Here is a 26667-nt window from a genome sequence, read left to right as displayed (position 1 = left end):
ATGACCATTATATCTACTACTGTGGGCAGGAATCCCTTAGAAGAAATGGAGTAGCCATCATGGTCAACAAAAGAGTCCGAAATGCAGCACTTGGATGCAATCTAAAAACAACAGAATGATCTCTGTTTGTTTCCAAGGCAAACCATTCAAATCACAGTAATCCAAGTCTATGCCCCAACCAGTAACGCTGAAGAAGCTGAAGTTGAACGGTTCTATGAAGACCTACAAGAACTTGTAGAACTAACACCCCAAAAAGATGTCCTTTTCATTATAGGCGACTGGAATACAAAAGTAGGAAGTCAAGAAACACCTGGAGTAACAGACAAATCTGGCCTTGGAGTACAGAATGAAGCGGGGCAAAGGCTAATAGAGTTCTGCCAAGAGAATGCACTGGTCATAGCAAACACCCTCATTCAACAACACAAGAGAAGACTCTACACATGGACATCACCAGATAGTCAACACTGAAATGAGATTGATTATATTCTTTGTAGCCAAAGATGGAGAAGCTCTATACAATCAGCAAAAACAAGACAGGGAGCTGACTGTGGCTCAGATCATGAACTCCTTATTGCCAAATTCAGACTGAAATTGAAGGAAGTAGGGAAAACCACTAGACCATTCAGGTATGACCTAAATCAAATCCCTTATGATTATACAGTGGAAGTGAGAAATAGATTTAAGAGCCTAGATCTAATAGATAGAGTGCCTGAAGAACTATGGACGGAGGTTCATGACGCTGTACAAAAGGCAGGGATCAAGACCATCCCCAAGAAAAGAAATGCAAAAAGGCAAAATGGCTGTCTGAGGAGGCATTACAAATAGCTGTGAAAAGAAGAGAAGCGAAAAGCAAAGGAGAAAAGGAAAGATATAAACATCTGAATGCAGAGTTCCAAAGAATAGCAAGGAGAGATAAGAAAGCCTTCCTCAGCGATCAATGCAAAGAAATAGAGGAAAACAATAGAAAGGGAAAGTCTAGAGAGCTCTTCAAGAAAATTAGAGATACCAAGGGAACATTTCAAGCAAAGATGGGCTCAATAAAGGACAAAAATGGTATGGACCTAACAGAAGCAGAAGATATTAAGAAGAGTTGGCAAGAATACACAGAAGAACTGTACAAAAAAGATCTTCACGACCCAGATAATCATGATGGTGTGATCACTCACCTAGAGCCAGACATCCTGGAATGTGAAGTCAAGTGGGCCTTAGAAAGCATCACTACGAACAAAGCTAGTGGAGGTGATAGAATTCCAGTGGAGCTATTCCAAATCCTGAAAGATGATGCTGTGAAAGTGCTGCACTCAATATGCCAGCAAATTTGGAAAACTCAGCAGTGGCCACAGGACTGGAAAAGGTCAGTTTTCATTCCAATCCCAAAGAAAGGCAATGCCAAAGAATGCTCAAACTACTGCACAATTGCACTCATCTCACACACTAGCAAAGTAATGCTTAAAATTCTCCAAGCCAGGCTTCAAGAGTACGTGAACCGTGAACTTCCAGATGTTCAAGCTGGTTTTAGAAAAGGCAGAGGAACCAGAGATCAAATTGCCAACATCCGCTGGATCATGGAAAAAGCAAGAGAGTTCCAGAAAAGCATCTATTTCTGCTTTATTGACTATGCCAAAGCCTTGACTGTGTGGATCACAATAAACTGTGGAAAATTCTGCAAGAGATGGGAATACCAGACCACCTGACCTGCCTCCTGAAAAACCTGTATTCAGGTCAGGAAGCAACAGTTAGAACTGGACATGGAACAACAGACTGGTTCCAAATAGGAAAAGAAGTATGTCAAGGCTGTATATTGTCATCCTGCTTATTTAACTTATATGCAGAGTACATCATGAGAAATGCTGGGCTGGAGGAAGCACAAGCTGGAATCAAGATTGCTGGAAGAAATATCAGTAACCTCGGATATGCAGATGACACCACCCTTATGGGAGAAAGCAAAGAACTAAAGAGCCTCTTGATGAAAGTGAAAGAGGAGAGTGAAAAAGTTGGCTTAAAGCTCAACATTCAGAAAACTAAGATCATAGCATCCAGTCCCATCACTTCATGGCAAATGGGGAAACAGTGGCTGACTTTATTTTGGGGGGGCTCCAAAATCACTGCAGATAGTAACTGCAGCCATGAAATTAAAAGACCTTACTCCTTGGAAGGAAAGTTATGACCAACCTAGACAGCATATTAAAAAGCAGAGACATTACTTTGCCAACAAAGGTCCGTCTAGTCAAGGCTATGGTTTTTCTAGTAGTCATGTATGGATGTGAGAGTTGGACTATAAAGAAAGCTGAGCACCTAAGAATTGATGCTTTTGAACTGTGGTGTTGGAGAAGACACTTGAGAGCCCCTTGTACTGCAAGGAGATCCAACCAGTCCATCGTAAAGGAGATCAGCCCTGGGTGTTCATTGGAAGGACTGATGCTGAAGCTGTAACTCCAATACTTTGGCCACCTGATGCGGAGAACTGACTCATTTGGAAAGACCCTGATGCTGGGAAAGATTGAAGGCAGGAGGAGAAGGGAACGACAGAGGAGGAGATGGTTGGATGGCATCACCGACTCAATGGACATGAGTTTGGGTAAGCTACGGGAGTTGGTGGGAGACCTGGCGTGCTGCAGTCCCTGGGGTCGCAAAGAGTCAGAAACGACTGAGGACTGAACTGATAGTGTGAATACTGAAGGGTTTGTGTAACATTTGGGCTGAAGAGTCCTTGGGGTCATAGGCATTACTGCCAAAACAGCTTTGGGAAATGCGGTACAACCCACAGCAAGAGTCCAGCTAGTCGGAAGAGGAGGCTGCTGTTGCCCAACCCGCGGTCTGCACAGGTCGCCGCGGCTCCTGGAAAGAGATTTAATTTGAAAGTAAACAGCCTGATTTCTTTTTTACCATGCTTTGGGCTGCTAGAATGTGAAGCTGCTGTGCAAATAATTGCATCATCACTGTGTTATTCACGGGGTCCTATTCATTTCTTAGAATCACCGGGGAGCCAGGCGGAGCGCACGCGGGGCCTCGGCTTCCCTAGCGAGCATCCTGTCCGCGCAAAACACCTGCAAACTGTGCCTCGGGACCCGCCGGCCGTTCGGCGGACTTGCCACCATGGACCGAGGCCACCCGTGACCCCGCCTGCGGTGGGCCGCCTGCGACTTTCCCGCCCCCCTAGAGCCAGGAAGGGAGCGCCCTCGGGGAGCGCCTAGCACAGGGCCCGTCACACGGACTCCCCAGGCTTCGTTTGCATGTGTTTGGGCCATCCGTGCCGGAATTTAAGGGCGTGACCGAACTCCACGGTCCAGACCTCCCCCTTAACCCCCATCTCTGCACGGGGGGGGGGGGGCTCGAGCCTGGGGTGCAGGCTCCACCTGGAACCCCATCACTGGAGAGCCCGCGCGCAGACACCCTGGCACCTGCCGGCGCTGCCGGCACCCCTTCACCCGCCCTGGGTACCAGAGGGGCCGCGCAGACGGGGAGCGCAGGCAGAGTCGTCCCGGGCGCGCTCGGCCGTCAGCGCGCATGCGCGCCGCGGGCTTCAAGGACCTTCCAGGTGAGGCCCGGGCTCCGCGGGGCCGGGGCGCGCGCTCAGGCCCCCGCGAGGCTGTGGGCGCCGCAGACCCCGCCCGGCACAGGAGGGGCGCGGAGGCCGTGGGCGCGGCACCCCCCGGGGCTCAGACCTGGACGCAAGCGGAAGGCGAAGGTCGTCCGCACGAGCCTCCCGGCGCGCGCGAGTGTCCGGCCCCGGGCTTCGCGCTCCTCCGGCGGCGGGGGCGGCGCTGCCCCAGTCTCCGGGCGTCGTCCTCCGCCCAGGCCCCGGCGGAGGCGCCTTCCCGGAGCTCCGCGTCCGCTTCCAGTCCCTCGGCGGGCGGCCCCGTGCCCTGCCCCGGCTCCGCAGCCCCCACGCTGGCCCCGAGGCCGCGGCACGCGCCGCTGCCCCGCGTTCCCCGCCCCGGGCCGCTTAGCCTTCGGTTTCTGCCCTGGCGACGACCTCGGGGTGAGGGTCCCCTCCGCGCCCGTGGCCTGGGAGCTTCCCTGAGGACGCCCCTTCCCGTGCCGTGGTCACTGAGAGCCCGGAACCCCGCGGCCTGGGGCGGAGCAGGCCCTCGGATGGGGAAGGAGGGAAGGCGCTCTCCCGGTGGGCGTGAGGACACTGTGCCGGCCGGCTGCGGGGTCCTCTTGGCGCGCGCCGCCCGCCGCCTTCCCCGACCGCACCCCCGCCTTCCCACCCGCTTTGTGTCCGCCTGATCTCCGGGAGTTGGTGATGGACAGGGAGGCCTGGCGTGCTGCGATTCATGGGGTCGCAAAGAGTCGGACACGACTGAGCGACTGATCTGATCTGATCCTCCGCGGACCGGAAACCCGCTGGAGAGGGGACATGCGTTCTCCAGATGGACGCGGAAGACAAGAAACCCCAGTTCTGTCTGTTTAAATAGATTTTCCTCTAGATCTTGGTTTCTGTGCCACGTATAAAAAATAATTCCAGACGCTTTACGAATGATCTGATTGTTAGAATATTGATCTTTTTCTGTTTTTAAAGTTCCTCAGAGAAAAATAATACTTTGTTATAGAGGCCAGTGGGGAAACAGATATCCGCGTGTGGAAACCGCTGCTTCTCAAGCGCAGCGAGCAGAGGCCACGTGAGACACGGCTCCTGCGCGGTGATGAGGGGTCCCCTCCGCTTTGGCTGCAGGCAGTGGCGAGTTCTCACGTCTCTGGGCTTGGTCAGTGCCGCTCCGATCGCTGGGACTCATCAGCACCGCGAGGGGCCACCTCGGGTGGGGGGATCAGAGTCTGTGCTCAGCTGTGTTGGTTTCCAGACAAAGCTGTGAACCTCTCTGCTAGAGGTTTATGGTTATTTGCAGTTAAAGAGAGCAGTTCATGTTCATTTTTCACCTGAGGAGAGAAGATAGAACTCTGAGTGGGCACTGAGCTCAAACTGAAAACCTCTAGCACCCGAGACTGCTGGTGGGTGCAGGGTCCCCTGGGCCCCCAGGGACCCGGTGCTCACGCCCGGGACACGCTTGGTTTACATTGCCCGCTGACTTTGCAGACTCTAAGACACACAGCAGCGGCCTTGCCGAGTCCTAGGGTTGCCTCTCCACGTGTCTCTGAGGCTTTTTGTGAGGTCTTCTGTGACCTGTTGAATTTCACCTAGTGGCAGACGGATGGTCCTTGTGCTGGAGGAGGATCCCAGGCCAGTCACTTACACTAACAAGGTGTGTGTGTGGTGGGTGTGACCGAGCAGCAGATGGATCGAGTTGGGCCTCTTTGGAGCAACCAGGCATCCCTACAGAGCACACGTTCGTGTTCAGAACTGCAGCAGCGTCCCTCTCCTCTGAGTTAATTGGGTCGATGGAGGTATCATGTCCTACGTAATCCTAGCTAAGTTCCCCAGGCTCCTTGGCGTCCTATCGCCGGGGCAGAAGTGTCTGGAAGGAACTTTAAATAAAGAAGCTCCTGTGCCTGGAAGAATCGCCCTCGGTAGACGGTGTGAATGAAAACTACGCTGTGCGACCACGGGGTCTCTCGCCCGCGAGAGGCAATTGACATTAGCGTCGCAACAGTGATGCTTTAGTCCTGCCGTACCCTACTGCTGGGACCCCGTGGACGGCAGCCCGCCGGGCGCCTCTGTCCATGGGGTTTCCCAGGCAAGGATACCGGCTGCCGTCTCCGCTCCAGGGGATCTTCCCGGCCCAGGGGTAGAACCATAGAACCGCTTGCATTGCAGGCAGATTCTTGACTGTTTGAGCCACCGGGAAAGCCTGAGGTAAGCATTATATCTTTCAAAAACTGATTTAAAATATCGCAGTAAAAATACTCTCCTGGCCTTTGCTTTTGTAACTTAACACAGCTTGACGCTCTTTCTTTTAAAGTGCCACACAGATCCCAGCATGTACTTGACAGAGTCGCTTGCTAGCCCCCGCGGGACGGCGGTTGCTGACGCCCGTCACCCCGTCTGGGAGCGTGTCCCCCTGCACTCACGCTGTTCTGCGTTTTCTTGAGCCACCTCTCCTGCCGGAGGCCCGCCGGACCCCCCAGGCCGGGGAGATACCAGCAACCTGGGCTGCCTTAGGAAGGGCGCCCCAGAGCTGGGTGGCAAAGTTCTCGGGCAAAATTAGAATCCAGGCAGATTCTGACAGCCTGGGATCCAAGGAGCTGACATTTAATCCGGATAAATATAGGGTCTGAGGTGTTGGTGTTAAAATAGAGAACACGTGGAGAGGTGTCCTTTGAGAGGCCCGTGAGGCTCTTGCAGACGTAGCTTTGACACTGTCCCGGTGAGCTAGTCCGAGAAAGGCCTCAGAGTCACCGTTCTTCACGGGCCCTCGTTTGCAGCGCTGTCTCTAGCCTCAGAGGAGCCTCGCCGACGAGTGTGACCCGTGAAGTGTGTTCTGAGCCGCATGTGGTGCTGCCGGCCGGGAACAAGGGCCTCTCTGCTGTTACCTGTTTCACTCCCGTGTGCAAGGCCCTGGGTCCTCGGGCGGGCCTGGCGGGGGGCCGGCGCGGAGGAGCGGGCCACCGGCAGCCTGGGCTTGAGCCCTTGGGCGCCTCTCTCTCTGGCAGCAGCGGCAGGCAGGGTGCAGTAGCAGCCCTCCTGCCTGTTTGCAGAGACGGCGGGGTCTGGCCGGCTGGGAACATCGTGTGCTGCGCTCTGGTCCTCGGGCTCTCCGGCTCACTCCTGGGCCCAGGGTGCTCGGGTGATTAAACGCCGTCTTGTATCTGTGAGGCCTTCTCCCTGGTCCGTGAGTGTGTGTGTGAGCTCCCATGTGAGGAGCTGGACTCTGCAGTCGCTGGTTTCTGAGACCCTCGGGGGCTCCGGAGGTTAAGTAGAGTTTCCTGATGGTGTCTGGAGCCGAAATCACAGTACCATCGTCTTAACCAAACATTGATCCCCAAACTAAGAAAAAGCGATCATTTAGAAAACCCAGGCCCCACGGTGCAGCGTCCGTCTGTCCTCACACCCTTGTTCAGAGTCTGTGACTGTGTCGCAGCCCGAGTGGTCCTGCTTTTGGAGGAAGCACTGCTCGGCCCTGACCGCTCTCTCCCCGTGTTTGCAGGGCGGGAGGTGGGTGGCGCCCCCTGGTGGTCACTTTGAGGACCTCGGTCTCACCTGAGGTTGATTCCGCAAGATCTTGGGACCTTGTTTTGTCTCTCCTTTTTGTGGCTAGGTATTTTGTGCCGCAAGTGTAAAGCAGGTTATTTTTAGCCTGTCCTCTGACCGGGATTCCAGCTGGATGACGTTTCCCGCTGGAGAGGGTGGGGTGGAGGTGCTGGAGCGCTGCCCCGTCCTGGACTTGCGCTCGCAGCCCGACCTCTGTTTCGCCTTGGACCGCGTTACTCAGGTAGAGCTTGCAGGCCCCGGAGCTCCCTTATGCTCAGGGGACAGCTGAGCACTTGTCAGTCGGTTTATCAACTCGTGGTGCCCCGGGGTCCCTCTGTTCCTGTGTGGGTCACCCCCGCTCCCCGCCCCGCCAGCCCCAGCAGCTTTCTGCCCCTGCAGAGCTGCCTTTTCTGGGCGTTTCAGACAAATGCACTCGTGTAATATATACCTTTTATGTCTGGCCCCCTTCACCGAGCAGGGGCGTCTGAGGCTCAGGAGTCGGTTCCTTTCTGTTGGTGGATAGTAGTTTACAGCTGCAGCCATATCTTCTGCTCCGCCAGTTTGTGGACATTTGGGCTTGCTCCAAATGGGGGTGTTAGGAATATTGCAGCTATGACCACTTGCTTCTTGCAAACCTTATTGTATTTTTCTTGGGTGAATTGCTGGGCCCATGGTAAAGTTGTTCCACTTCTGAAGAAACCATCAGACTGCTTTCCAAAGTGGCTGTACCTTTTTATGTTCCCACCAGCGATGTGTGAGGGTCAGTACTTGATGTTGTCTTTTTATTATAGCAGCTATGATGATTGTGAACTAGTACCTTATTATGGGTTTCATTTGCAGTTTTCTAACGCCCAGTGATGCTAGCTTTGCCTGGTGGCTCAGCAGTAAAGAATCTGTCTGCCAAGCAGAAGTGAATTCAATCCCTGATCAGGAAGATCCCCTGAAGAAGGAAATGGCAACCCACTCCAGTCTTCTTACCTGGAGAATCCTATGGACAGAGGAGCCTGGTGGGCTACAGTCCACGGGTCACAAAGAGTTGGAAATGACTAAGCAGCTAAACAACAGCAAGTGATGTTGAGTGTCTTTTCACATGGTTATTAGTGATGCATTCATATATCTTCTTGGAGAAGAGTCTGTTAAACCTTTTGCCTGTTTCTTGCTTCTTGAATGTTAAGCGTTCTTTATATATTCTGGATATGAGCTGTTTATCAACCATGTGATTTACATATATTTTCTCCCAGTCTGTAGCTTGTCTTTCCATTGTCCTAATGGTATCTTTTTAAGGGCTAAAGTTTTAATTTTGATAAAATCCATCTTATCAGTTTTTTTCTTTTAATGGATCGTGTTTCTGGAGTCCTGTCTAAGACTTAGCCTAAGAGCACCAGCCTAATCCCAGGTCATGGGGATTTTCTGTGCTTCTTTTCTCGTGGTTTTGGAGTTTTAACACTTACATTTAGGTATGTAGTCCGTTTCGAGTTAAGTTTTGTGTGTGGTGCAAGGTAAGGGTGTCAGGGTTTTCTTTCTTTCCTTTTCCCCACAAAGAGCTGCACGCAGACCCTGAGCTGCCCCAGCACCAGTGGCTGAAAAGACTGTCCTTCCCCGTTGAGTTGTCTCGGCACCACTGGTGAAAATGAATTGACAGTGAGTATGAACACTTATTTCTGGACTTTCAGTTCTATTCCTTTGATCGGTGTGCTCAGCCTTGTGCCGATGACTGACTGACTTTATAGCAAGGTTGAAATCGGATGGTGCTGGCATTCCAAGTGTTTTTCAAAACAGTCTTTGAAACTAGATCCTTTGAATTTCCACGTACATTTTAGAATTTAATTCGTCACCTTTATGAAGAGCCTACTGGGAGACTGATACGGACTGAGCTGAATTTGTCAATCAGGTTAGCGAGCATTATCGTCTTGGCGATACTGAGTTTCTGGACACGCGACACAGAATGTCTTTCTATTTATTTTCTGTGCTGTCTCGCAATTTCAGTGTACAAATCCCGAAGTTCTTTTGTTAAATTTGCTTTCCATTGTGTTCTTACATTATTTTGTCCTGGATTGTTTTATTAATTTCAAGTTAGATTGTTTGTTGCTAGTGTATTGGAATATAATCTGTACATGTTTATTTGTATTCTGTGAACTTGCTAAACGCATTTATTAGTTCTCAGAGCATTTAGTGGATTTCTTTCGAGTTTTGATACACGGTCTCATGGTTGGCTGCATGTAGACAGTTTTACGTGCGGTTTCTAATCTGGCTTCGGTGCAGTTTGTATGTTTGTTTCAAGACTGCATCGACTGGAAAACCCGGTACAGTGTTGAATGGATATGGCGAGAACAAGAACGCACATCCTTGACTTGTTTCTGATCTTTGGAGAAGGATTTAATCTTCAGCATCAAATACGATGTTGGCTATGCATTTGGGTGGATGAGCTCTTTATTTGGCTGAGGAAGTTCCCATATATTTTGTTTAGAGTTTTTATCATGAAAAAGTGTCGGGTTTTGTCACTTTTTTTTCCTGCATTTGTTGAGATGGCCTCATGGTTTTTGTCCTTTGTTACTGTAATGTATTCTGTGAAGTGATTTTTTAAATTATTTATTTATTATTTATTTTTGGCTGCCTCGGGCTGTAGTTTCGGCTCAGGCCCAGGAGTTGTGGTGGGCTGGATTAGCTGCGGCACGTGGGATCTTGGTTCCCCAACCAGGGGTCAAACCCACGTGCCCTGCATTAGAAGGCAGACGCACGACCCCTGGACTCCCAGGCAAGTCCCGTGAGCTGATATTTGGTGTTGAGCAACCTTGCATTCCCGTGCTGAATCCCTCCTGGTCCTGATCGCTGTTTTATGTGTTGCTAGACTTGACTCAGTAATAGTTAAGGGATATTATCAGTCTGTATTTATGGTAGTTGGTTTGTAGTTTCTTTTCTTGTGATGTCTTTGTCTGACTTTATAATTAGATTAGTATTGGCATTACAAAACGACATACGAAGTGGTTCCTCCTATTCTCTGAAAATGTTTGTGAAAGATTTGTTATTTGTAACTGAATACACAACTTCTTGGATTATCTGGCAGAATCCTATAGTGAAAGCCTTCTGAGCATGGGCTTGTCTTTGTGCTGGGTTGGCCAAAAAGTTCCTTTGGTTTTTAAGTAAAAATAAAAGACACATTTTTGGTATTCACCAACAACCTTATTGAACAGTGTATTCAACATTTTGTTCCACTACCTTCTGCCATTTTTCAGGCCGCTTCGTAATTCCATCTTTCCAAAACTTTTTAATTTTTTGAGCAAAGAACTCTTCCCCATGCCTTTAACAGTCCTTTCACAGGGAATTGAAATTTTTTCCATTAAGAGAGTTTTGTAGGGACTTCCTGGCTGTCTAGCGGCTACTACTCCACACTCTCAGTGTAGGGGGACTGGGTTCGATCCCTGGTCAGGGAACTAGACCGCACATGCCCCAACTAAAGGCCCCACGTGCTGCACCTAAGACCTGGGACTGTCAAATACAAAAGAAAGAAAGATGTTTTAAAATTTTTTTAAAGAGAGAATTTTGTAAAGACCAAAATAAGTGGAATTCCAAAGGTGCTATGTCTGGTAAATATGGAGGATGAATCAGAACTTCCTACCAAGCTGTAACAGTTTTTGCCTGGTCGTCGGAGAAACATGCAGTCCTGGGTTTTCCTGATGGAAAATTATGTGTTTTCTGTTGACTGATTCTGGGCGCTTTTATTCAGTGTTCAGTGATCTGACTGGGAGCAGTACTTGTTGGAATTAATCACTTGGTTTTCCAGAAAGAGCTCATAAGACAGGACTCCTTCCACTCCCACCATGTACCCAACATCGCCTTCCGTTCCTGGTGGCTCGGTGGTGAAGAACCCACCTGCCAATGCGGGAGACACAGACACAGTCCCTGGGCCAGGAAGATCCCCTGGAGTAAGAAGGGGCCCCTACTCGAGGACTCTTTGCAAGCCACTTGGACATGTTGGATCAGTCACAGAACCTTCCCCTACACTGCACAAATCTTTTGTGTGTGTTTCAGTTATATTTTTACCTTTCTTGAAATAATAGAGCACAATATGCGGAAAATGTAGTTTCTTCTTCCAACTTCAATATTAAAATAGCTATACAAAAATCCACCAATTGCAATGTTGTTGTTTTTTTTTTAATGCAGGCTGGTATGACAGCTATCATGGTACAATATAACACAATTGTCTCAAATGAAATTAAAGACAAGCATTACTAGAGACATCTTACTGGGAAACCAAATGAACTTTTTGGCCAACGCAGTAAAAAACTTTTTAAATTAAAAAATAAAAATTTAAAAAGAGAAAAAGGGGAGGTCAGTATATACTTGATTTGGTAAAGGGTATATGCAACCAAGCACCCAGCAGGGCAGAAGGCCACTGCTAAGAAGAACATGTTATCTTAGTTAATGGTGTGTTAGTGCTTTTCTAATTACAGGGTTATAACTATTCAGCTGAAGCTGAAACTCCAATACTTTGGCCACCTGATGTGAAGAACTGACTCATTGGAAAAAACCCTGGGCAAGGCTGAAGGCAGGAGGAGAAGGGGATGACAGAGGATGAGATGGTTGGATGGCATCACTGACTCGATGGACATGGGTTTGAGCAGGAGTTGGTGATGGACAGGGAGCCCTGGCGTGCTGCAGTCCATGGGGTTGCAAAGAGTTGGACACAACTGAGCAACCGAACTGAACTGAAATTATAGGAATGGGCTTCCCTGGTGGCTCAGTGGTAGAGAATCCGCCTGCTGAACAGGAGAGACAGGTTCGATCCGTGGGTCAGGAAGATCCTCTGGGGAAGTACATGGCAACCCATTCCAGTCTTCTTACCTGGAGAATTCCATGGACAGAGGTGCCTGGCAGGCTACAGTCCATGGAACTGCAGAGTCAGACATGATTTAACAACTGGAACAGCAACAAGCATGAGACAAGGTGATAAACATTCATAAAAATTTTCTGAAAATGTCTAAGCCTCTTGGGGGCCGGTTCTGCCAGTTTTCCCAGGGCACAAGGTGCCTTGTCCAGATACTTGCCCTGAATTCCATTCAGGCACGCCAGCTACTTGGGTAGCTGACTCGATTCTTGGGTGATGACTTGATTCTTGTGTAGGAGACTGGCTGGTGGGCAGCGTTCTCTGCGTGACAGCCCTTCCCTTCAGTCTTAATTTTGAGCACAGTTTGGGAGGTGTTTCGTGACCATTTTGTCCCGTGGTGCAGTGAATGCTCATTCCCAGGTGGGGGGAGAGGGTTTCCTTGACAGGCCACTCGAGCTGCTGTCCCTGGACAGGGCCCTGTAACCAGCGGTTGCCCAGGGCAACAAGAGAAGCCATGCAGCGAGAAGCCGTGCGCCGCAACTGGAGAAGGCCTGCGCACAGCAGCAGAGACCGCATGGCAGGAAGATGGCCAGCAGGAGAAGCCGGTGACACGGGCAGAGATGCCTGTAGGGACGGTGATGCGGTCACGAGTATTTAGGCTGAGAATTCCGTTCGGTGTCCCCCGGCGTCTCCCCGGGTCATCTGAGCAGTCTTGAGGGGAGACGCTCTGTTGACTTCGTCCCTGAAGCCCACCAAAGACACGTGCACGTCCACAGCCCGCAGGGCCATCGCAGCCCGTCCATCGCAGCCCGTACAGGACTGAGAAAGCGGTGTTGTCTCCCGAGCGGCTCCGTCTGGCGCCAGGAGAGGAAAGTGGATCTTTACGGCTGAGCGGGTAATTCTGCTTCAGGGCGTCCGGATGGTGCATCCGCCAGAAGCACAGGGCACAGCTGGGGAGTGGGCGCGGTTGCCCGGCGGGCAGCTGCGCTGGGGCCCCGGGACAGGGTGGGTGTGGCACAGGCCTCGGCCTGCGGGTGCCAGCCCTGGCCTCAACAGCGTCACCCGCGGAGCTGTCGCTGTCCGCAGGGAGCAGGCCGGGGCGGGGGCGGTGGTCTGAAAGGGAGGGGCCCGTGTCCCTTCGTTCTCACCCTCAGCCCCTGCCCCGGCCTGGCGCAGGCCCAGAGGGTGGAGGTCCCTGGAAGTGGGACCCCCTTCTCTCGGTCCAGCCAGACCCACTGTCCCCCAGGCTCACCCCCGTCTCCCCCGCAGCCTCCCCGAGCCCCGCGTCGTGTCTCGGGTCCTCCTCCTGTGGTTTCTCCCGGGCGTGTCAGGACGGCACCTGCCCACACGACGTCCTGCCGAGCACAGGCTGGCCCCTCGTGCCCCGCTCGCCTTCCTCCAGTTCTCCCGACTGTCTCCTGTCCCCAGACTGACCTTGGACAGCTCGGGCCTTTGCCACAGTCGACTGTCTCACGGTCACGGGGTCCTGTCTGCTGCCTGCCTTGGCAGCCCGAGTGGGTCCAGGAGAGCAGAGCTTGGGGAGGGGCCTGGGCGGGGTGGAGGGTCCCCCTGGAGCCCAGAGTGGGGCGGGACCGGCTGTCTCCAGGGGGCCTGGCGCAGCATCTTGCTGCTCTTGCTGGGCAGTGGGTCAGCGAGCAGCTGAGCGTCCAACAGAGACCCCCATGCTGTCAGGCACAGGGTCATCTGCCCGTCAGCCCGTGGGCCTCGGGCTCACTCAGCCGGGTAGTCTGGGGGCTCACTGCCCTTCCTGCCCTCCTCTGTGGCCTCACCCCCAGCCTCGCTGCACCATCCCTTCTCACTTTAAAGTCGTTGTCAGAATGGTTGTTCAGTTGCTCAGTTGTGTCCAACTCTTTACCACCCCATGGATTGCGGCATGCCAGGCTTCCCTGTCCTTCAACATCTCCCTCAGTTTACTCAAACTCACGTCCATCAGTGATGCCATCCAACCATCTCATCCTCTGTCGTCCCCTTCTCCTCCCGCCCTTAATCTTTCCCAGCATCAGGGTCTTTTCCCATAAGTCAGTTCTTCGCATCAGGTGGCCAAACTATTAGAGTTTCAGCTTCAGCATCAGTCCTTCCAGTGAACACCCAGGACTGATCTCCTTCAGAATGGACTGGTTTGATCTCCTTGCAGTCCAGGGGGCTCTCAAGAGTCTTTTCCAACACCACAGTTCAAAAGCATCACTTCTTCGGCGCTCAGGTGTTTTACTGTCCAGCTCTCACATCTGTGCGTGACGACTGGAGAAACATAGCTTTGACTTATGTGGAGCTCTGCCGGCAACGTGGCGCCTCTGGCTTCGGGCGCCATCACGCTTTGTCATGTTCCTTCCAAGGAGCAGGTGTCACTTAATTTCACGGCCGCAGTCACCACCCACTGTGAATTTGTCCAAGAAAATAAAATCTGTCACTGCTTCCACTTTTTCCACTTATATTTGCTATGAAATGATGGGACCGGATGCCATGATTTTAGTTTTTTGAATGTTGAGTTTGAAACCAGCTTTTGCACTCTCCTCTTTCATGCTCATCAAGAGGCTCTTTAGTTCCTCTTCACTTTCTGCCATTACAGTGATATCATCTGCATGTCTGAGGTTACTGATATTTCTCCCGGCAATCTTGATTCCAGCTTGTGCTTCTTCCAGCCCAGCGTTTCTCATGATGTACTCTGCATAGAAGTTAAATAAGCAGGGTGACAATGTACAGCCTTAATGTACTCCTTTGCCCATTTGGAACCAGTCTGTTGTTCCATATCCAGTTCTAAATGTTGCTTCCTGACCTGCATACAGGTTTCTCAAGAGGCAGGTCAGGTGCTCTGGTATTCCCATCTCTTGAAGAATTTTCCACAGTTTGTTGTGATCCATACAGTCAGAGGTTTTCGCGTAGTCAGTGAAGCAGAAGTAGATGTTTTTCTGGAATTCTCTTGCTTTTTCCATGATCCAACCAATGTTGGCAATTTGATCTGCCTTTTCTAAACCCAGCTTGTACATGTGGAAGTTCTTGGTTCGTGTAGTGTTAAAGCCTGACTTGGAGAATTTTGAGCGTCACTTTACCAGCGTGTGAGATGAGTGCAATTGTGCGGTAGTCTGAGCATTCTTTGCCATTGCCTATCTTTGGGACTGGAATGAAAACTGACCTTTTCCAGTTCTGTGGCTACTGCTGAGTTTTCCAAATTTGCTGGCATATTGAGCACAGCACTTTCACAGCATCATGTTTTAAGATTTGAAATAGCTCAGCTGGAATTCCCTCACCTCCACTAGCTTTGTTTGTAGTGATGCTTCCTAAGGCCCACTTGACCTCACACTCCAGTATGTCTGGCTCTAGGTGAGTGATCACACCACCGTGATTATCTGGATCAAGTATCTGCTTGCTGATGCAGGAGAGGCAGGAGGCTCAGGTTTGATCGCTGGATTGGGAAGATCCCCGGAGGAGAAAATGGCAACTCACTCCAGTATGATTGTGTGAAAAACTCCATGGACAGAGAAGCCTGGTGGCCTACAGTCCACGGTGTTGCAAAGGGTTGGACAGGACAGAGCATGCACACGTGTTCAATATCCAGTAGTTCAGTATCAGAGACTGTCAAGCAAACTCCGGGCCTTCCACGTGCTAAATCCTGCTGTAAGGGTTTACTTTTCAGGCGTGGTTCGTAGGCCAGAAAGGCCGCACAGGCCTGTGCTGCCGTGTCTGAACTCGGAAGTGCTGCACAGTGAATCACGGGCCATGAGCTCACACTTGAGTGGGCTCATTCACCCGGGTTGGATCCCGCCTGCGGGAGCTGAGGTGCCCAGGGTAGTCTGCCCTGCCTCCGGCCGACCTCCTTGGGTGGGTGTCTGCCTGTGGACACTTGGCAGGAAGGGCGCTAGAGGTGGGCCTGACCACGTGCCGCCTCCCCCCACACGCCGGCCCTTCTCGGACCCGCGGGGTCCTGCCCACCTCATGGCTCTTTCTGTGACCAGCAGCCGCACAGGTGTGGCTTTCTGGCATCAGACGGGATGCCCGCAGGCCTATCACCGGAAAGCATGAAATGAAGGTGAAATGTGCGGAGTGCATCAGTGAGCCCCAAGTGAGCAGAGAAGCCTGAGACTCGAAACAACCGCCTGGGGAGGACGCGGGACAGTCCCCGATGAACCGGGCCTGCGGGACAGAGGACACACGGGTGCCCCGGTCAGCCCGGGGGAGGAGGAGGGACAGTCCCCGATGAACCGGGCCTGCGGGACAGAGGGGCCACGGGTGCCCCGGTCAGCCCGGGGGAGGAGGAGGGACAGTCCCCGATGAACCGGGCCTGCGGGACAGAGGGGCCACGGGTGCCCCGGTCAGCCCGGGGGTGAGCACAGCCGTGGTGGCCCCGGCCAGCCCTGTGCCCGAGACCAGGCGGAATGCACACAGGGCTCTGCGACCTGGTGCTAGGCGTGGGGACGGAGGCCCTGGCAAGCCTGCCTTCGCATGGGTTTTAGCAAAAAGTCATGTCTAAAAAAATCCTTCAGTGAAGGTTTCAGGTTTTTTTAATTGACTTATCCTCGGCCGCCCTGGGTCTTCCTCGCTGGGCGCGGCCTTTCTCTCGCTGCAGTGAGCGGAGAGTACTCTCTAGTCGTGGTGAGCGGGGGCTCCTCTCCGGCTGCAGTTCACAGCCTTCTCATTGCGCTGCTTCTCTTTGAGGCCCCCTGTACACACGGGCTACGTAGTTGGGGCGCACGGGCTGAGCTCCCCCGTGGCACCAGGGATCAGGTCGATGTCCCCGGCATTGCAAGCTGGATCCTCAACCACTGGACCCCCAGGGACGTCCGAGGACTTTCATTTAAAATGGTTGCTGACAGGCAGTGCCCTCTCCCCTCTGATTTCTGCAAGAGGTGAACACATATCCTCTTCGGGAGAACCTACGCAGCAAAGCTTCAAGGGAATCTGATGGGAAACGTTGCAGCAAGTGATGAGCTCGTCGTGAAAACACGACAGAACGTGTAAGGAAGCGGGACCCCCGTTCGTAAGGGCCGGACCTGCCCTGGACGAGCGCAGGGTGGGGCAGCGGGCAGAGCCAAGGACCACAGAGAGGGCCACCCCAGCTTCTAAAAGCACGGAGGGAGTTCTTGATGAAGCACTCAAGATGTGTTTGTATAAAGGCTGTTATCCAAGGAAGGCAAAGTGGTTCCCGGAGCTCAGACTCATTGGACTTGACCCCTGGGCCCCGCCAGACGTGGCCGCCAGGACTGCGACCGGTTCCTCGGGAGGCGGGAAGCCGGGTCCTCAACCGAGTCATTGCAGACTGAGGGGTAGATGTGATGAGACCGGATACAGCTGCTGGCCAGGGAACTCCCGTGTTGGCTAAGTGTCTCCAGACGTTGTCTTCAGAGCAGGGAACTCATCAGCGGGCAGAGGCTTCCCAGGGGGCTCAGTGGCGAGGAATCCGCCCACCGATGCTGGAGATGAGGCTTTGATCCCTGGGTTGGGAAGATTCCCTGGAGAAGGAAATGGCGACCCACGCTAGTACTCTTGCCTGAAGAGTCCCATGGACAGAGGAGCCTGGCAGGCTGCAGTCCATGGGGTCGCACAGAGTTGGACAGGGCAGATCACGTGTGCATCGGTGTACACGTGATGCCCACGCGTGAAGCAGTGTCTGAGGTGGTGTCACCTCACTGGCGTCTGTGCCGAGCATGTAGGCAGGTTGTGGAGCCCTCTGCCAGGGATCCTGCGTGTGGGAAACGCTGGAGAAGACGTGCAGTGACTTTGCATCAGTGAATGTCTGAAGCCGTGTGTCCTAAAATGTGCAAACCAAGCATCCGGTCAATAGCGAGACTTTAGCTAAAACAGTGTAGGTGTCTGGAGTCCACCTGCTCTGCCGTCCAGAATGAACAGAGGAAGGACGGGCAACAGTGCGGCCCCATCTGTGTGTGTGTGTGAGCGTGTGCCCTGTGTGTGTACACGTGTGTGCCCACAAGGGTTCCCGGGGTCTGTGACACCTCACGCAGAAAACACGCAGAGACCAAGCCTCTTCCGTGTGTTTCCTGCCTCTGGGACAGGGAGTGGGGAGGCTGAGCTGGTGGGGGGCCCTCTGGGTCACCCTGAGACGGGCATCCCAGTGGCCCCGTGGGGCCCTTTGGAGCAGAAGCCTCCTCCTGCTCAGGGACAAGGGTCTCCAGGCTCTTGCATCTTCCCACGTGCAGAAAAGTGCGAGCCAAATTCCCTACCTTGGTTACCTGGTTCCGACTCACAGTGACCTTTCGAGGTTCCGACTCCCTGCCCTTCGTTACAGACCCTAAGCTGGCTCCTGCCCTCGCCCGCTCACAGCAGCTCTCTCAGGGTTTCTTGGGATGCCGTCTCTGGACGTGAAGTCCTAAACATTTCCGCAGAATAAAACATAGTTCTAAAAAACAAAAGAAGGACAAGGGGCTCTTTCTTGGCTTCCTGCCAGTCCATCTGTGGGCAGCTGGGCCGGGGCACAAGCTCGTTCAGATCATCGTCAGCGCAGACCCTGTGCCCGGCCCCACCCGCTGACTGGGCCCGAGGCTCAGGGCACTCCTTGGCCCCGTCTCCACCACCCGCCCGGCCTGCAGGTCAGCAGGGGGCTCTGTCCCCCAGCCTTGTGTGGCCCTGACGTTGGCTTGTCCGGGAGCTGCGTGGGACAGCGCCGGAGCTGGTGGTCCCTGTGTGGGGCCCAGCCAGCTGGGATGCTCCGAGGCCCAGCCCTCCGCCTCTGGCAGTGCCCTGGGGATGTCTCCACATAGGCATCCAGGGTCCCCCTCTGGCCGGAGCCCATGTTGCTGGCACCTCAGTGCTGAAAGCATGGGGGTCGTGTGGTGCACAGGTAGCTGAGCCAGCCTGCACCCCGTCGCTGGCCAGACTGGGCTTTCAAGGTGCCCTCCCTTCTCTCGGCTCCGTGAACCTTCAGGAGCCTGGTCGGTGCCCAGGGGGCCACCCTTGGGTCCACCTTTGGGCAACGTGCCGAGACCACTGGGCCAGCGGTGACAGAGCCACAGCCGCCCCTGCGGGGCCCTGGGAACTGGGGCCGCGCCCAAGACCAGGAGGGGCCTGGGATCTTTAGGAAGGTGGGGCCTTCCCGCAGGTGCTGTGCTTGGACTCAGCCTTGGACAGCTGGCCGGGAGATGCCGTGGTGTGCGTGCCTGGCGCGATGGGCCTCCACGGGGCTGTGGTCACGGGAGCAGCCTGGGGAGGGGACTGTTGGGCAGTGTTCCCTGTGGACCCCGAGCCCCAGCCTCCCCGCCAGCAGTAGGGGCATGAGTCTGGAGGGGCCTTAATGAGTCGCAGGGCTCGGGTCCTGTGCAGGTGGATACCACTGAGGTCCGGTGACAGGTGCTTTCCTGCCGTGCAGAAGTCCTAGAAACAAATCATAAAGCAAACAGGGAGGGTGTTTAAGCTGCCCCGAGGCTTTTAAGTGAAACACTGTCCATTCGGCAGTGTTCCAGCCCCTACTGCGTGGCGGGCGTTATTCCAGACAGTGGTTATCAGTGGGCAAAACAGAAAACCCTCTTGGGTCGGATCCGCATTCAGAGATGTTGGCTGACGGGGGCAGTGTTTGGAGGGGGTGACGTGTGCTGGGTCAAGGCCAGAGTGCTTCACAGGGCAGGACTGTCAAGGCAACTCCGGGAGAAATCCAGGGGCCAGGACCAGGGGACGTTCGAGGGAGGGGCTCGCCCCATGTTCCGAGAGGGGTCACTGCAGCGGGACGCGGAGGTCGGGAGGGCCGGAGGTCAGGGCCTGGTGCTGGCCGTGGCGGGCGGGGGCGGCCATCCCCATGTGCACATGGACAGGCGCTGGGGTGACAGGAGCCCAGGTGGACTGTTTGCTCTGGGGCTTGAACGTCAGGAACAGGGTTATCACCAGTGATTGCAGAGACTAAAGGGGAAGCGGCTGGAAAGCAGGACAGGAGCTGCTCTGGGACGAGCTGAGGGGCGGCCAGGCTGACTGGACAGTGCTGAGGGGCCCCGACAAGAAGGCCAGGCCCCTCCTTTGCCAGTGGCGACCCAGGCCCTGGGCCTCCCGCCTGGTGAGGGTGCACCCTCTGGGAACCCAGGGGGGCCGTGGGTGCAGCTCCCGTGGAGGAAGGGCAGGGCTGGCTCTGCTCTGGCGGGCCGGCTCCCTCCCAGACCTGGGCACACGCCGGACGCGAGTCTTCTCACCTGGTGCGTGTAGGGTCCCAGACACACAGTTGCTGTTGCCCCGAGAACACGGTGTGTGTCCACCCCCACCCCAGGCGACTGGTCTCAGGGGTGGGCGGCCTGGGCTGGCTGAAGCCAGGCAGTGCTGCACTCGTGACCCCTGGTTAAGGGGCACTGCTCCGGTGCCCTGGTGGCCTAGTGTCCGCTCGAAGGCCCAAGACCGCAGCGGAGGCTGGAGTTCATCAGGCCGCCACCCCATCTCTGCCTGGTTATGGATGTCATGGTGGGTAGCCCGGGTGCCCGTCCTCTGCTCTCCCTCTCGCGCGGGCTGCATGCTCCTGCGTGCCCCAGGCACGCACACAGCCTGTCGTATGGGCACTCAGCACTCCCCTCTCTTCGCAGATGGACAGATTGGGCACCCAGAGAGCCTGAGGCCCCACCCCACTCCTGCGTGGTAGGTGGCAGCTAGTAGCCCCAGTCCCCTGTCCCTGGGGGGAGGGGAGGGGAGGAGAGTGGGGAAGCCTTTGGCTCTGCCCTCCCCTAGCTAGGCTCCGGGTGGGGCAGGCCTCCCGGAGTAGAAGGGTCAGTGCTCCAAGGTTGCTGGGCCGGCACCTCCTTCACTGTCGCTGACCCTTGTGCCCGGCAGCTGCCCAGCTGCAAGTGCCGATGTTCTGGCCCCGGCTGGCCCCCTCGTGCAGTGAGGCTTCGCTGACCTTGCTCTGGGCAGCTGCCTGGACGGCGTGCCCTCGAGCAGACAGGGTGGTTGTAGGAGGCTGCAACACAGAGGCTGCACGAGGGACACCGGCCAGCTGTGTGGGCAGGCAGCCCGCGAGCCTCAGGCCTCCCACCACGTGTCCTCCCTGCCCAGCACGAAGGTCAGCCTGTTTCTTACTATTTTGATTGGGCATGCCTGGACCCAGTGGGCTCGGCTAAGTATGTGCCTGGGTGGGGCCCCACAACAAGGCCCATGTCCCTGCGGCTTCTGTGTGCTCAGGGCTGGCCTGACACCCTGCTCCTTGGGCCCCTGGCCGCTCAGGGGCAGCAGGAGCTCTGCTCACCACCCGGGCCTCTCCCTCCCCGGCCGCCGCTCCGCTCGCTGACTGCGGGAGCACTGCAGGCCCTGCCTGCCGGCTCCCCCGCTGGCTCCCGGGCTCAGCTCTGCCCTCTACGGGTCCCTAACCTCCCCAAGGAGCGCCTCACCAGGAAGCACAGAGAACTCGGGGGTGGGGGTGGGGGGGCGGGGAACGCCCGGGCGTAGTTCATTTTGCCGGGGTCCAGTGAGTGGTGGCCCCGCCGGAGCCCGGGGCGGCCACAGACTGCTCGAAGCAACCGCGAGGGGTGGACTCCAACCCCCGGGCCCTCTGGCTGGAGTCCGCCCTCCTGGGGAGTGGAGCGCGAGGACTCCCGGGCGCAGAGGCAGGGAGCCCTGCCCACTGCGCGCCCGGGGAGCTCCCCTCCGGGTCACGTTGTGGCCCCGCTGGGCAGTGCGTGAGCCCTGCACGTTAAATGAAAGTCGGCGTGTCCCCGCTTCCCCGTCGCGGCTGGCGCGAGAGGGCGGGGCCCGAAGCGCTGAGGGGCCTCCTCGGGGCCGGGGGGGTTGGCCGGTGAGCAGAGCGTGTCGGGGCCCTGCACCCACAGTGCGCGCCGCCCGGAGCCCCAAGTCCTGGGGGGGCGTGGTGACCGCGCGGCGCGTCGGGTGAGGGGAGGCCCCGCCCTCCGGGCGAGGGGGGCGGATCCTCGGGGCGGGGGCGGGGCCGGGCCCGCGCGGCCATTGGCTGGGCCGCGGGGCCGCCCGACCGTGGGCGGGTCCTAGGAGCGGGGCCGGGCAGGGCCGCGCGGCCATTGGCTAGGCCGCAGGACCGCCTGTCCGCACGTCCCCGCGAGCTCGGGGTGGGCCGGGGGCGGGCCCGCACTCGGACCACGCTGGGAGGAGCCCTGGGCCGAAGCAGCGGCTCCGCCCCGGCCCATAACCGGTGCCGCCGCCGCCGCCGCGACCGAGCGCTAGAGCTCGGACCCGAGGCCGCCGCCGCCGGGCCCCCGCCCCGCCCGCCCGCCATGGCCGCACCCCGCGCTTTGGCGGCAGCCGCGCCCGCGCCGGGGAAGGCCGCACTCACTCACCCGGGGAAGGCGATCCTGGCAGGTGGGGCGCGCGCACCGCGCACTCGGACCCCGACCTCGCTGCGCTTCTGGGCGGGCCCGGGACACCGGCTCCGCCGCGCTTCCGGGCGGGCGCGGCCCCCGGCGCCCCGCCGGGACCGCGGGGGAGGGGGAGGCGCGGGCCCGGTCCCCGGGCGGCGGGCATAGTCCGGGCGGGGGAGGGGGTCCCAGCGCCGTCTGGGTCCCGGTCTTTACTCACAGGCGGCCTGGCGGGCGGCATCGAAATCTGCATCACCTTCCCCACCGAGTACGTGAAGACGCAGCTGCAGCTGGACGAGCGCTCGCACCCGCCGCGCTACCGGGGCATCGGTGAGTGGGGGCGGCCGGCGGGGGCGGGCGGGCCGGCCGGGGCCGGCGGGGTCGCTGAACGTCCCCTCCCCCAGGGGACTGCGTACGGCAGACAGTCCGCAGCCATGGCGTCCTGGGCCTGTACCGCGGCCTCAGCTCCCTGCTCTACGGCTCCATCCCCAAGGCGGCCGTCAGGTGAGGCGGCTCAGGCCCCGGGGTTCGCGGGAGGGAGAGAGCGAACCCCGGCCTCGCGGCGGCCCGGCTCACGCCTCAGCCTCCCGCCCCAGGTTCGGGACGTTCGAATTTCTCAGCAACCACATGCGGGACGCCCAGGGACGGCTGGACAGCACGCGCGGGCTGCTGTGCGGCCTGGGCGCCGGAGTGGCCGAGGCCGTGGTGGTCGTGTGCCCCATGGAGACCATCAAGGTGGGCAGGTCCCCGTAGGAGACAAGGCGCGAGACAGCACTGGGGCGGCGGGGTGGTGGCATTGTGCCCCGCGGAGACTGTCGAGGTGGGCAGGAGTCTGCCCGGGGATCCCGGCGCAGAAAGCCCGCCTGAAGAGCCTCCTGGGGGCTGGACTCTATGCTCGAGGCAGTGGGAAGATAACACTGCCTTAAAAAAACTTAGCACAAAACAAGGTAACACGTGTCTGCTGCCTAAGTTGTTTGAAAAACTAGTAAACATGACGGCAGAGGCTCCTTCGTAAGGCGGCCAGGTGCGCCCGCGCCCTGACCCCTGGAAGCCAGCGCCTTGCCGCCTCTTCCTCAGGTGAAATTTATCCATGACCAGACCTCTGCCAGCCCCAAATACCGAGGATTCTTCCACGGGGTCAGGGAGATCGTGCGGGAACAAGGTGAGCCGCTCGGCCTTGCCCTCTGGTGGGGTCAGGGACCTGGGCCAGGCTGCCCAGGGCCGCCACCGGCGCTTCCTGCCTTGGCGCTCCTGCGTCTGTCTGGGAGGCCGTCGGTGTGACGGCCGTGCCTGCTTGCCCCAGGGCTGAAGGGGACGTACCAAGGCCTCACGGCCACCGTGCTGAAGCAGGGATCCAATCAGGCCATCCGCTTCTTCGTCATGACTTCCCTGCGCAACTGGTACCGAGGTGTGTTCGCGGCCCAAGACCCCCACTCCAGGCCTGGAGCCCTGCCCTCGCCCGCTATCCCCGTCTGACCCCAGCCTTCACCCCCATCCAGGAGACAACCCCAACAAACCCATGAACCCACTGATCACTGGTGTGTTTGGAGCCATCGCAGGCGCAGCCAGTGTCTTCGGGAACACTCCGCTGGACGTGATCAAGACCCGGATGCAGGTGGGGGCGGGGCCGGCGGGGGCGGGGGCGGGGCCTGGGGCGACCCTTTACCGAGGCTCCTGGCTATTGGTGTCCTGCAGGGACTGGAAGCACACAAGTACCGGAACACGTTGGACTGCGGCCTGCAGATCCTGAGGAACGAGGGACTCAAGGCGTGAGTGGGCGAGGGGCAGCGGTGCCTTCTGCACCCCAGGCCCTCTGCACCTTCCCCCCAGGCCACCCGCACCCCGGTGCCCCCACTCTGGGCATCCCCAAAAGGGTCCACTCTTGCTTTCTCAATCTCTGACTCCTCCCCCCCAACACCCCCCAGAGCCGTGCCTTGTGCCTTCACTGGTCCTTCCACCGCCTCCCTCCCCAGGTTCTACAAGGGCACTGTCCCGCGCCTCGGCCGGGTCTGCCTGGATGTGGCCATCGTGTTCATCATCTACGACGAGGTGGTGAAGCTTCTCAACAAAGTGTGGAAGACGGACTGAGCCCTGGGGTCTGCGTGCGGGCTGTCCCCAGCGCCCCCTTCTTACAATTCCAGTGCAGTCGTGCCAAAAGGCCCCTTCCCTGTCCCGCGTACTCCGTGGCCTGGGTGTCCCCTGTGGCCGTCGGGTCCACACGTGCCCTGTGGGCTGTATACCCCCACCTCAGTGTCTGTGTGTCCAGCTGAGACTGTGTCCCTCTGGCCTGTGAATCTGCCCGCTTGTCCACGTGCTTGTGTGCCTGTGTTCCATGTTTCGTGTCCTGTGACCCGGGGTGCCCGTGTGGCCGGGGTCACGTCCCAGCCCGGTGCCTTCCACCCTGGGCAGCAGGGGCAGTGCCCCGGCCCACCACAGCTGCCTCCGGGCCTCAGCCTGGCCTCACTGCATTCCAGGGGCTGCGTGGCCCCCGCTTTTCCCGCCACTGGCCTTAATGGCCCTCGGGCCCTCCCTCCGCCCGGGACAGGGTGGCACCTGCCACTCTCAGGACCACCCTTCCAAGGCAATAAACCGGATCCTGTTGCAGCCTCCTGTCCCTGTTGTGAGCCCACATGTGGGTGGGCAGTGGCGCCCATGCCTCTGCCAAGAGCAGGCCCACTCCTCACCAAGGACACTGCCAGGGGGCCTGGTGGGCAAGCAAGCTGTGGCATGGCGCCAACCCCCGGGATGCCTGGCGCCAGGCCTTGCCTGTGAGCAGGAGGCAAGGTCCTGCAAGAGAGCCGGAGGGTGTGTCCTTGGGGGTCATCTGGCGGGCAGCAGGTGGTTGGGCCTGGAGAAGGGGCTCTTGTCCACCCTGCAGCCTGGGGCCCAGCCCACCTCACTCCCTCATGGTTTCTCGGTGGTCTCCTCATGGGGAACTGCTTTGGGGTGACCATTTTCTGGTGCCCTGAGACTAAGCAAGAGGCCCTTAATGCTTCACCGAGGCTGGGAGGTAGTGGGCACTTGGGGCCCTCACCCCACAGCACTGAACTTCAGAGTAGGGTGTCCCCCTGCTGGAGCCCACCTTCCGCCAGGGCCCAGGCACAGCTGGGAGCCCAGCCCAGCACAGGGGCAGAGAGCCTTGAACCGGAGGGTCCCCCTGGCCCAGATCTGGCTGGAAACCACCTGCGAGCCAAGTGGAGGAGGTGCCTCAGGCTGTGCGGGGGCAGAGGGACCTCGTCCAAGTGACTCTGCAGCAAAAGCCACACAAAGGACTTGGCTCAAGTAGCAGGCAAGCCCCACTCCTGGAGCTGTTCCCTTCAGGGGAGAGCCCCCACAGCACCTGGACCCCTGGCGTCGGGTAGATCTGGGCGCCAAGGGTAGGTTTGAGGGGTGCAAGGAGCAAACTGTGCCCTCTCCTCACAGGAGAGGGAGGAGAAAGGGCCTGGCAACAAAGCTTGACTGCTCACAGGCTGAGGCAAGCCCCGTAAACTCCACTTCCCAACTGTGAAGTGAGAACCCAGCCCTGTGGGCTAGGAGGAGGAATGCTGTAGTGTCTGGAGGGTGCTGAGAACACTCTCTTCAGAGGGAGCCCTCAGGGAGATTTAGCAGGGCCCCGGGGTCCCAGCTAGTTCCTAGACGTGGCGGAGCCCCAGAGCTGGGCCCTGAGGGGACACGCCACAAGTACCTCTGGGAGTGGCGTCTGCTCACTGATGCCTACCAGCACCCCCAGCCCTGTCCCCACCTCCTTTCCTAAAGAGGAAGGGGCCGGGCTGCACTGAGCCGGAAGGAAAGTGTTGGGACCTGTTCCCAGGAGGGGCAGGGCGCCCTCGCCTGTGCCAGAGCACAAGGTGGACGGCAGGGGACCCAGACGGGAAAGGTAGTGGACCTGGGCCTGCGTCCCCTGGGGCTGTAAGCGAGGAGAAGCCACCCGCCCCCCACCTACTCCACCTGTTGACAGAAGGTGGGATTAGTCAAAGCCTCGGTTCTGCAGCTGAGACTTCAGGGGAGTGGGGCTGGGGCACTGTCTGAGACAATGTCAGCAAAGCCGGAGGGAGCCAGTGCAGAGTGGCTAGAGAGGCAGGCAGGTGTCTGCAGAGAGCCCAGTGCACTTAATCAAGGTCTGGAACACCGCAGGGAGGAAAACGACGGCAGGGAACATTGCCCTTGCAGCACCAGGCCAAGGGGCAGAATGACGTGGGCAGAACTTGGAGCAGTTGAGAGGCGAAAAACTCCACTTCCAGGGTGGTTCTCCCCCGCCCCACCCTGGCCAACCTGGACACACAGGTCAGGGCCGGGGAGAACCCTGGGGGCAGCTGTGCCTGCATTATCAGAGGAGTTGTGAGCAGACTCTGGGTCAGGGTATCTGGCCCACAGCCAGAAACGTCTGAGCCCAACTGGAAGCCACTCAGCATTAAGCAACCTTCACCACCTGGCATTGTCTTGAGCCCGGGGTCATTAGAAAGTGTGCCCAGGACAATGGCCTCAGAGACAGG

The 26667-nt window shown here is 57.2% G+C and overlaps 1 protein-coding gene across 2 annotated transcripts; it reads left to right on the top strand.

Moving 5' to 3' along the window:
- The first annotated feature begins 3492 nt into the window (after positions 1–3492).
- SLC25A1 (solute carrier family 25 member 1) lies at positions 3493–24778 on the top strand. 2 transcript variants are annotated; one of them, XM_055549860.1, is made up of 9 exons: positions 3493–3538; positions 22397–22504; positions 22579–22678; positions 22771–22909; positions 23252–23336; positions 23478–23582; positions 23674–23789; positions 23870–23943; positions 24148–24778. In XM_055549860.1, the coding sequence occupies exons 1-9, from the start codon at positions 3508–3510 to the stop codon at positions 24260–24262; spliced, it is 873 nt and encodes a 290-aa protein (XP_055405835.1). In that variant the 5' UTR covers positions 3493–3507; the 3' UTR covers positions 24263–24778. The 2 variants fall into 2 exon arrangements, with proteins under 2 accessions (XP_055405835.1, XP_055405834.1); XM_055549859.1 differs by lacking the exon at positions 3493–3538 and adding an exon at positions 21777–22178.
- The last annotated feature ends 1889 nt before the right edge of the window (positions 24779–26667 follow it).

This window comes from Bubalus kerabau, chromosome 16 (assembly GCF_029407905.1).
Source record: "Bubalus kerabau isolate K-KA32 ecotype Philippines breed swamp buffalo chromosome 16, PCC_UOA_SB_1v2, whole genome shotgun sequence".
Classification (NCBI taxonomy): Eukaryota; Metazoa; Chordata; class Mammalia; order Artiodactyla; family Bovidae; genus Bubalus; species Bubalus kerabau.
Note: the sequence above shows the minus strand (reverse complement) of the source record. Positions and strands in the feature narration are given on the sequence as shown.

What these genes read in the sequence shown, in the direction of transcription:
- SLC25A1 (XM_055549859.1), top strand. Translation starts at nt 22,094, where the DNA reads ATGGCCGCACCCCGCGCTTTGGCGGCAGCCGCGCCCGCGCCGGGGAAG. An exon ending in ATCCCCAAGGCGGCCGTCAG is followed by an intron (nt 22,679 to 22,770) that starts GTGAGGCGGCTC and finishes CTCCCGCCCCAG; the next exon opens with GTTCGGGACGTTCGAATTTC. An exon ending in CCTGCGCAACTGGTACCGAG is followed by an intron (nt 23,583 to 23,673) that starts GTGTGTTCGCGG and finishes ACCCCCATCCAG; the next exon opens with GAGACAACCCCAACAAACCC.